Source organism: Seriola aureovittata, chromosome 15 (genome assembly GCF_021018895.1).
Source record: "Seriola aureovittata isolate HTS-2021-v1 ecotype China chromosome 15, ASM2101889v1, whole genome shotgun sequence".
In the NCBI taxonomy this organism is placed as follows: Eukaryota; Metazoa; Chordata; class Actinopteri; order Carangiformes; family Carangidae; genus Seriola; species Seriola aureovittata.
The window spans coordinates 3178120-3190419 of NC_079378.1; the positions used below are offsets into that span (position 1 = coordinate 3178120).

At 45.0% G+C, this 12300-nt stretch overlaps 1 protein-coding gene across 2 annotated transcripts in view; it reads right to left on the reverse strand.

Annotated features, from left to right (window-relative positions):
* The window catches only part of zbtb16a (zinc finger and BTB domain containing 16a), a 154868-nt gene that overhangs the window by 10510 nt on the left and 132058 nt on the right, over window positions 1–12300 (reverse strand). For both annotated transcript variants that reach the window (XM_056398205.1, XM_056398206.1), the window contains one exon: window positions 1187–1357. In XM_056398205.1, the coding sequence (XP_056254180.1) occupies window positions 1187–1357 (171 nt within the window). The remainder of the gene's footprint in view (window positions 1–1186; window positions 1358–12300) is intronic.

Genomic DNA, 12300 nt, shown 5'->3' on the forward strand with positions numbered 1-12300 from the left:
ATTAACGCTGTTTCTTCAGCTGAGCTAACGTCGCGGCGTATAACCGGGTAGAGATAACGTAGTAATTCACTCCCCGCTTCCTCAAATAAAACCTCATTTTCTACTCTATATTTTACTGTAAGATATATTTGACCACCACAGGTCCTTGTCATGAGTGTCAGGTTTTTGTTTTCTTCCATGGTCAGCTATTGTGTTATCCTCGCACGCCACGGCGGGAGAATACTGTCAGGTACGGCTATTTCTATGTGAAAGCACAAAGACGTTTATAAGAGAAAAACTTTCAGGATGCAAAAAAAAGTGTCTAAATTCATTGAGCTCAATATTTGTTTTAAACATTACAGTGTGTTTAGATATCTACATGGGAAAATCTGAAGTTTCTCATTACTTTCACGTGTGAAATGTCACATGAAAATCACATGTCCTGGTAATCTATCCACATGTGAAATGCCCTCCCCCCAAAAAAGGGCCCTGTATATGTGGAGTGATGCTCCATGATTGATTAACGTGCGTTTTACATGAGATTTATATTTATGGGGTTTATACAGATACCTGAATAAAGCTGAAATTAATCATTTAAGCTTTAAGTCATGTTGCCGCACAGTAAACATGAGGCTTTGCTCTGTGAGACAGATGCTAATGTTGTCTTGTTATTAGGAAACATAATATTTATAATACAGTGCATTCAGAAAGTATTCACACCCCTTCGCTTTTTTCACATCTTGTTATGTTGCAGCCTCGTGTTAAAATCTACATTTCTACACTCAAAACCCTGTAAAAGTAGATTCGGCAGAAACAAAACATGTTCGCCTTCAGTTCAAATGCTAATTTAAACATGACCAACAGAGTATGACACATCACAAGGAAATGTAGTATTATACCACTACTGGATTGTGGATTCCTTTGCTGGGTGGCTGGACTGGGCATTATGGGTAGAGGGAAAATCTCAGGGTTTACTAGAAGTGTAAAATAGGAAGTGATGGCGAGGAGCGAGGTGTGGTGGTCCACAACAGGTTGGACAATGTGCCAGTGGAGAGGAATACGAGGGCTACTCTGCTCTACTTTAGTCTGCTACAACCACAACCCCGACCAGGAGAAGAGGCTGAAAATGAACAGATGGATGACACACGAGTGGAGAAAACACCGGCGCTTCCGTACGACAGCAGTGCCGACGAGTACTCCCACTGACCTGTGTGTGAGCGTAGGTGACGCTTGAGTGCAGTATGGCTGGGGAAAGTCCGGTTGCATTCACTGCAGATGTAGCTGCGAACGCCGGCGTGGACCTCCATGTGCTGCTGCAGTGCCGTCTGGGTCTGGAAACGCTTCCCACAAAGCAGGCAAAAGATGGCCATGTCCGAGCCTGCAGCGGGAAAAAGACACAAACATGGATCTCAGATGAGTATATGAATTTCAGCTGTTTGAGTAATATTCATCACCGTGTGTCGAGCGACAGTCGATGACAGCTCCGCTTAAACAAATCACACGAAAAGGTTGTGCACGTTAACGGCGATTAACATACAGGAGCCGCAACAACCCAGGTGTGATGCCGCGGGCTCAGACACATTACAGCTTACTAACCATGCCTTCACAGGCTCACACCAAGCGTACTGTATTTGTATGATTAAAGGTGCACACAATACTCCTGTTTTAGGGTGGGCGAGTAGAAAGATAAAGATCTCCTATGCAATACTTCAGCGAGCAGTGAGCATTTTTCTCCAGCAGAGATAAAGAGCACACAATTGCAAGCGCACAAACACATAAAATCACAAACACGGGGAACGAACACACACACACACACACACACACACACACACACACACACACACACACACACAGACAGTTGCACGCTCCCTTGAACACACTCCCTTCACACTTTTTCAATTACCAGGCTGGGGAAAACTCTGGGGAAGGACTGAGTGTTTGGAGCTCAGTTTCTATTTCATCAGTCAATAACACATCTTTGGGGCAAAGCTGACACTAATTTAAAAATCTATGAAGAGCAGCCCGCCTCATGTTCATAACAACTGCAGGAGGAGGAGGGCCCACGACAGCCTCCACGCCAGATCAATCACTGTCTCGGCTGCACTATACGCGCTAAAGAACGGGGATGGAGGGAGGATGCACCGCTGGAGGACGATGATAGGAGGGAGAAAAGTTTCTGGAAAGCAGGTAGAGATGGGAGATTCAGAGGAGGGAGGAGATGTGGAAACCAAGGGAGAAAAAAAATTAAATTTAGGTATATGTAGGGGGAGAGTAATAAATATTGACAAACCATCCCCATCTGACTTTCGCTCTCCCTCCATGTTTCATTTTCTGTTGCACGGGAAAAAGAAAGCACACATGTAGACTTCTCATTAGCTCCTTGTTCAACACTTACGACTGAAAGCTTGAGGGACTAATCTTTCATCTCTACAGGTGAGATAAGTCATGGTCCCCGGAGGATGACTCCTTTCTCTACCCCAACAATCAAAGGCAGGTTTTTCAACACAAGAAATATTTAAATCTACTGGAGAGGCTGCCGTAAAATTCACTCATGTTACCTTGAGGATAAACCTTTGTAATTTTAACAGCACTGTGTTTCCTGCAGCTCCACCTTGAAGCCCAAAAACATGTAAGATTTTGCAAGTTTGTCTTGCTTCTGATGCAGTTCTGATCCGCTTCCAGTTTCTCTACAATCTTCATTTTGTGCGTTTAATCTGGTGGTAAAGCAGATTCAAATATTTCTCCTCCATCTGGGCTCCTAAAATGTGTTTTTTTATCCAACTCATTTTCTCTCACTCTCTTATGACGAATTTTAAGTTTTAGTTTCCATCACCTTCTTCCTCCGTCTTTTCAAAACAAACTGCCGACTTCTCGTAAATGTGACTCACCTCTTGCGCAGTTGTTGAACTGCAGAAGATATCAGTGACTGGTTGTGTTTAATTGTGTCATATCAGTTGGATTTATGTGAACATTTTTGCCATCTACTGCTTCAGTAATCGCTTCGTAATGTAACGTGAGATTAACGAGCCGAGGATGAGTCTGCAGGAAGGGCATGTGTGATAAAAGCTAGATTTCTCCTGTATTTCTATTTTCCTTGCCCGTCTCTTCTCCTCCTCTCTGCTTTTTATCAATGAAGAGGCTATTGACTGGGGTCGACTCCTCCTGGAATCCCCCTAGGACTCCAGGTACTTACGAGAGGCTTTGATTGACAAGCCTGTCTCCCGCTCACTCCTGTTCTCTCTCTACCTCACTCCCTCTTCTCCCGGTTGACCGTATATCTTAGGGTCCGGCTCCGTCAGTGTGCTAGCATTAGCGGAGGACTCCCTCCCCTCTCCAGGCCACTTCAAGACCAAAATCACTCACGGCCACTTTAAAGACTTGGAAAGTGTCGAGAGGCAGAATAAGTGACAGAAGTCAGAAGAGGAGTGAGAGAGAGAGAGAGAAGGAGTTTGGGCCGAAGATGGAGAGATAAGAGGAAAAAAAAAAGAAAAGGTTTAGGAATGTAAAAGGTTAGGCGACCTCTGACCTCAGGCCGGGGTGAACCCAGATCCCAGACACACACTCACTCACACACACAGAAAAACAAAGCTGGTGATGAAAAAGACTTTTCTCCTTTTGAAGCCAGGGCAGTTACAGTCGAGCTGAATGTCGTACGATGTGTGTCAGCAAGTACGCATCAACTTTAAAAAGCAGTCTGACAGTCTCTGCGCCTTTATATAAGAAAAAGTGTCTTTTCAAAGCGGCACGAGAGTCACACTGAGAGCAAACAGTCGGAGTGACAGACACAGACAAAACTGCTCGGGTGGAGAACAAAGGTAGGAGGAAGAAAAACTAACCACGAGCAGCTGATGGACATTTAAACATGCTGCTTTCTAAACACCACAAAACTAAACACTAAAAGAAAATTTAAAAAAAAAAAGACCACATCTAGGATCTAACCTTACTTGTAGAGCTTTGAGGAGATGTTATTTATTTGTAAATCAGAGGTGCAACGTAGAACGTAAACTCTTAATTTATCCCCCATTGCTTGTATTCGATGCCAGAACATAAAGATGTTATACACCCTCATGTAATGAGGACAGGAGACCTCAAACATGGACAATAACTATAAAGCTTGAAAGGTTTTCCAGCTGCACTTCAGAAGTCTCACTACCTCCAACGTAACCTTCCACTATCTCTAAATCAGCAGATGAAAAACACCCACACGGACTCCACATACGTAGATTTCCATCACGTTCATCCTTCAAAGAACTCGAATGCTTTCTGTCTTAAAGAGGGGTCTACTCTCAATGCCAACCTCGGGCCACTTCATGGACCTCAATAAGACGCGAAACAATGCGTGCCGGTGCATCCGCACTTGAAGAAAATAGACGCGGGAGCCGAAAATGCTCGACACAAACGCGACCGCAAAGATACGAGACTTTGCGAGAGACAAGAGACGCATCGTGTGTGGAAAAAAAAAAAAAGATGGCGGTGGGTGGGAAATGCAAAATCCAGGTTTTGAAAACATTCACTCAATAACCTGCCGGTGACTTCCAAGATGTCGCATCCACACTTGCAACAGTCTGTGTGGAGGAATCTGCCGGCTACTCGTTATCTTTCTCTCGTCTGCAAACCACAGTTTGGGAGGAAAGTGTAGCGCGAAGCCTGATTAGTGTTGGACAAAATTAAGTGGTGCAAACCGTACAGTCAGTTCCGGGGAATAATGTGCGTGCTGCAGGAAAGTGAGTAAAGGTGTTGTCGGCGGCTGATAGATGAAGAGAGCGGGGGAGAGATAAAAAAGGAAGGAGAAGGTGGGAGAAAAGTAGTTGACCCAGGAGGTCCATTACAGTGTAAAATTGAGTCAGCCCAAAGTGACACCTGAAAGGAGGAGCTGGAGGAGCTGGAAGTGGTGGGGGGTTCTTAGTCTCATTCCTGTTTGGCTGTTTTGGAATAATTTACCTCCTCCGACCAGCCTCTCTCTCTCTCTCTCTCTCTCGCTCTCTCTCCTCCTGCCGCCATCTATTTATAAAGGCCTGGGTAGTTTGTGGCGGTTTGTGTGTGTGTGTGTGTGTGGCCGCGGCAGTGCCGGCAGTATCTTAATGGGCCTGGAGTGGCAGGGCTGCTGTTATTTAAGTGGGGGACGGACAGAGGCTGGTAATGGAGAGGAATACTCCCTGATGCGAGGTGACAGTGGTCGGATGGGCACAGAGCAGAGAAATGGCCTCAGGGTAGAGGCTGGCCATCGAGGGAGGCACTCTCTCCGATTCTGGTGTGCAGCAGGGTAACCAGGCACCTGCCCACCCGCCCAGCTCGGAAAAATAAAAGTCCGAGAAATGGCCTCAAAGCTTACAATCCTCAAGGTTTTTATTATCTCATTATTGTATATTCGGCTCCACTAACCGAACTGCAGGAATTACAACGTCCCTCAGAGACTGGACTCTACAGTTTTTCTGCAGTCCAACATTTCCCGCTCTCTCTCTCGTCTATAGACAAACACGAAATGCTTTGTTTCACCGTCTCAGCCTCTTCACGGGAACTTGTAATGTACGTCTGTCATTTTAGTTTTCAGTGTGAGCGCTACAGCCCTTAAAATCCTCCCCGAATGCCCGTGTGTCTCGGGCTGCGTTTGAGACAGTTAAATGCGTCCTGACTGTGGCCTGCAATGCAGCGTGCTGAACAGAGGACCTGCCAGAGTTAATGAGGCAGAGAGCAGCGGGACCTCAGCACAAGGTGTTCAATCACAGGCCATTACCACAGCCCTCAACCTCTGTTACTGCTCGCTCATGTCAATAGCAATCTATAGTTTATCTGTAGAGGGAAGGGTAGTGACCAAACGTAGGTCTCTGTATCCTACAAACACCTACATTAACTGTGGGTGCACGTTGAAGCCTAAAAACAGATACATGAAAACGACTTCCTGACTTCATTTCATCTCTAATTTATTTAATCTATAGTATGAAAATGAGCTGGAGTGTTCACACCTGACCTGGGAACAGCAGTTTGTGTTCAGGTGCGTCGCAGTGAAAATAATAATTTAGAGCAAGAGAAACGAACATGTATGAATGTTGAACAGCGGCAGCAACACGGAACGATTTAACCCTTCAACTGTCCGTGCTGTTTTTGTAGAGAACATTTCGACTTGTTGAAAGCCGAGTTGTACTTCCTGTTTCTTTGGTGTTTTCACACTGTAGGTAATCAGAGGGAGAACTGGCCACCGCAGCTCATCTTTAAAGTTCAGATCATTACGGCGGTTCCTCTCAGAACGGGCCGAGCCACCTCGTCCTCTCTCTCCTTGAGACTATCCCTGCTTCGCGCCAGCACACACACACACACACACACAGACTTCAACAATCAGTCACGGCAACATCCATCCTGTCGAATCCTCGGCTCCGCCAGCTGCCGACCATTCGAGCTGACACTCGCCACAAACACCAGTCACAACAATCCTGCCTCTGTCGGCGGAGCGAGGTGTGAGAAGCGGAAGCAGAGGTGACGTTACCCGCTGCTCTTTAGCTTCGTCTAGACTTTTAAGTGTTTGTTGATACTCTCATCTGCAATCAGGCTTCATCACACATCAGGTCACAGCCGTTCTGAAAAGGTCGCCAAGCACCTCTTTACCTCCGCCTCCACGGGGTGTCACCGGAGAAATGCATCTTGTCATGAACGAACACATAGATGCCGTCTGTGATTTACTCTCGTACGGATCGGAAAAGGTCCCTCAATGCAACGTTAAGGCGCTGGGGACTTCACAATGTAGTCATGATTTCTGCCCCCCCCCGTGGGCGATGTGTTTCTGTATCAGCGTGCAGAGCTAACACTCCAGTCACCACACGGTTTCAACCTAAACGCCACCCTCTCTCTCTCTCTCACACACACACACACACACACACAAACAAACACACGCCTCCCCCTCGACACATGCTAATGTTTCTGTCGGGGTCCTCTGAGACTTCCCGGATGAGAAACTGGTCGTCTTCCAGTATGACACAAGATAAAACAACAATCTGCTCACATTTGTTCTCAGCGTCGCCAAAAATTGGGGCGGGAAAGTTTTAAAGAAAAACCTCAAAAGATTCATTTTTGAAGAATGTCTTTTGCCGTCATGGGAAGTGATTTCTCTGGTCGATTATCGGACGGTTGAAACGACCGAGTTCTACTAGTTTCACTGCAAACAAACCGCAGCGCCCTCCGCAGCGTCAGTGACTTCATCGTTACAATATGATCAGCACATTTAAAAAATAATAAAAAAAGACGTCCCGGCTCTTAGCCTCACTGCACTCCGAGCCACAGAAACATACTGTGAGACATATGTTCCTCGGTGCGATTACGGTCGCTGCAGCAGATGATCTAGGGAGCCAATTTGTTTTTAACAGTGGAAAAGAAAAACGGCTAGTCTTTTAACTATGTTTCGGGGCATCAAGATGCACATGTAAAACACTTCCAGAGCTCTCATCTAATTGTACATTCGGACTGACTGTGCAGTAAATGTAGCGTGTGGTGCTAAGAGAGGCGTGAGCACCGCCAGCACAGATGCAGAAATGAGGAAATAAGCATACTGTTAAAAGTAGTTTACATAACATGCATTGCATCCAAATTACATCACTCCGCACAACCTGGGCGAATCACCTCCTGTTTGTCAAACTGTAGCTAATGCTTAAATTTAGGCAAGCAATCAATCTTGGTTTAAGTTAGGGATCAAGTTGGGATTAGTTTAATGTCTGTTTCAAGCCCCGGAGTCTGTTCAACATTTCCACGGCGAGAGCAGTCATGTGAACTTTAGGATTTCAGAGTTTAACCTGCCACCACTCTTCCAGTTTTGGGATACCACCTCGACGTTTTCCTCGCTCTTTGGAGCGCTACAGCTCGTGTTTGCATCTTAAGACATCACGCTTCATTCACGATCTTTCAGGAGAGCGGGCGAGGACGCAGGTTTTCGAAACCTGATCTATCACCTGTAGGCTAGTGCCATGTTCAGAGCACTCTGTTATCCGACTGTGCGCTGCACTCATTAACATCCTCTTTTTCTCAGCATCGCATTTCCAGAGTGGTTCCTCTAAAGTGCTTTAAAACACAGACACATAACACCGGCAACAGGAACACAGGGGTCTGGCCTCTAATGTGAAACGCCGTGTGTATGTTTGTGTGTGCAGGTACGGCGTGAGAAAGATGTAATGCACAACTGCTAATTCATTTAAAAACACCTCCACAGAACTATTTATTGATCAAACTGGAGGAGGGAGGAACGAGGCTTCAGAAACAGAGAGAGAGAGAGAGAGAGGAGAGAGAGAGAGAGAGAGAGAGAACTCTGTACGCAGTGGAAAACAAGCCATGCATACATTTAGTGTTATCTAAATCCCAGGTTATGAACACGTTTTATAAAGCAGGACTATTTTACCCTCAAATGAAAAAGACAACACTATATTAAAAAGGTGTTGATGGACACAATGAAACACACTCTGGAAATGGCGACTCAGACTAGTTTCAGATTACATCCCTGTTGAGTCATAAGAAAATATCAACCACTTGTGTGAAATTTGGTCATAACTGCTGCGTGAAGAGTTAAAAGTATCAGTGGATATTTGTGCCAAATGTGAAGCGACTCCCCCCCCCCCCCCCCCCCCCACCCCCCCCCCCCCAGACATTCCTCTAATCTGTTGCTTATTTTCTTGTAAATAACTTAATGATTTACCATATTTTTTTCATGGACTGAAGAGTGAGGTATTTAAACACTATTCAGATAAAACAATCTGAGAAGCAGAATGAGTCGGTGGTTAAACTCGTCTCCACCTGCACTGAATGCAAAGTGTTCAGAAGCACAGGTCATTTTGTTCTGGGGTAATGAAGCAAAAAAAAAAAAAAAGGTTGGAAATGACTGATTTTCCTCTCAGTATCAAAATCAACGAGTGGATTTTTCAGTATTAGGTAAATAATATAGAACTGGGACAGACTGTAAAAATATTTTGTGTAGGTACAATTAAACACAAACAAAATGAGTCAGTGAGTGTGTTATACATGGAAAAAAACAAAAATGATATCAGCGCAGGGATGCGATCGACCGAGGAATCAGCTCAGAGGACCAACAGCTCCTCACATTATTCATGTGAGGAAGAAAAACAAGAAATCAAAGAAAAGGCAATCTCTATTATACGACACTGCAACAGCACACAGTCAACAACCCCTGCCCTGCTGCGGTTTGTTTTTGTTTCGTCCCTGCTTCCCAGCTCCATCGGGCAGTGATAATTCACGTCGGGCCCGCAGCAGCGCTGACATTGTAAGATGAACTGCTCCCAGCTAGATTAATGCCACCAGATGCCAGGCGAGATGCCATATTAATTACCCAGAGATAATGTCAGCACAACCATATGGCAGCTCAACTGGCCATTTAGTTGACAGGGAGAGGTCTTTATAGCGGTGCAAATTTCCTCATCTGCACGGCGTCGCAGCCTCGCCATATTTTCTCCCTACTGTAGCAAGTGGAGCACTTCACTATTATTTGCACATTATTACTCAAGCTGTAGCGTTAGCTCGGGATCTGCAGGGTGTTATGATGGACAACAATGCATTACTAAGGAAGCTTTATGGTGGAGTGTTTTTCCACTGTTCACTGAAAACGTAAAAAATTAGTTTTTGATCAAAGCCTGTCGGTGTTTAAATGGATACGGCTGATTGTAATATATATTTTTCTCACTGTGAAAAGAATTTAAAAAAGAGCAAATCCAGCAACTGGTTCATCGCACTAACAAGTACCGTCTGTGTAACCAAAGCCTGATAGATAGATCTCCATTGTTGTCCAAAACGTATTATAAACATTGAATACTTCATGTACCGCTGCTGTAAATACCAACTAGAAAACCACCAGATATGTATTAATCTGTCTTCATCCAAACGCATTTTTTATAATAATAATAATAAACACAGGCTGATGTCTGCAACTTCTTTCAGTTACAGGACGTGTGTTTGTATAACAGATTGTAATCCTGTAACATGGACCCTTAAAAAGGTTTCCAGATCTTAAATACACATCCAAGAACCTTCCCCTGTGCGTCTGTGTGGATATTAATTCTGAAATGTCAGTAAAAAGCATGTGTTTGTTTTTGTTTTTTTTCCCCCCGCCGCCACCATGCCGACTGTAAAGATCATAAACGATGCAAGACGGGAATTAACGTCACCGTGAGAAGCAGTGGCCAAGCCCTTTATCATGATTTACAGTTGAACCGCCGGCTCCCCTCCCTCCCTCTCCCTCCTTTCTTGTTGTGGACTTTCAGATCATTTACAAGGACAGACCGTGCTTACCATCCAATCCACCCACCTCCTCCACCACCACCGCCGCCGCCGCCCCCGACATCTCCTCACCCACCACCGGAGCACCCACCTACCCCTCTCTCCAATCCCCACAAATCCGATTTAATCAGACAACTTGTGCAGTGTGGCTCGGAGTAAGAAAAAGGATAATTAGTAAACAGAGGAGCTACTCGCCAGGCTTCATTGGCATTCGCACCGGGTTACTGTGTCGCATTTAAAATGCAGTCTGATGAAGTCTACAGAATCAAACCATTTGTTACTCCTATTGAGGAGGCTTCGGGCTACTGGCAATTAAATTGGAATTAGCGCTGGGGAATGAGATACGGCAGATTCATACCAAGGAGAGGAGGGAGGGAGGGAAAAGGAAACGGAGGGAGAGCGCTCTGTCTCGACCCGGCTCTTCTCTACAGTGGGTCAAATCTGGAAGTGATTTGCTTTTCCTTTACTTCTGTTTATTTCCTGCACGACTTCAGTTATCAGTTTATAACTGAAACACTCCAGCAGGCCTCCCCTCAGCCTCCTCTATATCTCTTATAACTGAGGTATTAAACTGATTTATTTACTTCTGAAAAAACACAGAAGCTTCGCAAAAGAGCCAAAGTGACGAACAAAAGTGGTGCTTCATCAAGAAAAACAAAAAAACAAAAACATAAATGGGTGGCTTTGTGTGTCCCTAATATCTGAGGGCTTTAATTTGGTAATGAGTATATATAGACTACTTAAAAACAAACATATGACTGCACTTAAACTCTCTGAGTCTTTGAGGGAGAGAGTGGAGAAACAAAAGAGATGCCATTTGCTCTGCCACAGCTGACTGGGCACAGTGGAGCTCAGCATGGAGAGAGTGCTGGTCCGCTGGCAGAGGGAGGGGAGAAAGGAAGAAGGGATAGATGGATGGATGGAGGGAGGAAGGAGGGAGGAAGGAGGAGGGTAGGGGGCAGATAAATGAAGTGGAAATGAGAGGGAACAGCTCCTGTGCTACAGCTGGCCTCCCTAACTCTCAGCCAGCCTGGCCATGACAACTGGCTCGCTCTTCCTCTGGCTGTTGGGGGGGGTTCAACAAGAGGGGCCCGGCAAGGGATGTACAACTGGTAAAGGGCCAGTAGGGGCCACTGAGAAGGACCTGCCCATATACTAGCATTTAATATAAATTGTGATAGTGAAGAGCAGGTTATAATCCGGTATAACAGTTCAGTTGTTAAAGGAGATTTCCGCCGCGGGCTTCTGGAGGCTCGTATCAGTATCACACTCTGGATTTAGAAGGTGCAGATTGTGTTGAAATGTTGCACCTAGTAAAAAGTAATTATTATAGGACAATAGCTACTTAACGATGACTTAAATTATGCACGTCGAAATCAGTTGACCCAATGAAAACAGCTGTTTAAAATCTTCAGAGGCTTCCTGAAGCCTGAGGAAATAACTCTGGCAGTGATGTCTTCAGGGTTATCTCGACTTGGGTTTGGAGACGTCAAATTTTATGGCAGAAAAGCCTGAGTAACAAACTCAAGTTGGAAAGATGTGGGTTTTTACAAGGCAGGGGAGGTGTGTAACAAAAAGATGATACTGATTGCATTATGTGGACTGTGGGATCCAGGGGATGCTGAAGGTCAGTCAGGATGACTCACTGCATTGTGTCTTCTAAGTCGCCAAACGAACTGAAAATAACTGCGGTGCTTCTTTTATTTACAGCCATTGCTGCTAGATATGTACGTGTGTTGCTGCAACAACTGCGTTTGACTGATGCAACTAATACAATGCATATTTTCTCAGATACGCACCGTGTGCAGCGAAGTCACCAAGACAAATACCTGTACGTTAAATGACATTGGCCGGAGGAGCGTGACCGATAGTGTTAAAATAAAATAAAGCTTAATTTACATTGTGACCTGCGTGCAATTGCAATTGCCATTAGAAAGAAAAAGTGTGTGTGTGTTTGTGACTACATAAATGCACATATGCATTCAGACGCTTCATTCTCAAGGTTAAATACAAAGATGTCGTTCCAGCGAAGTCCATTACTGCAGGAAACCAATGAAA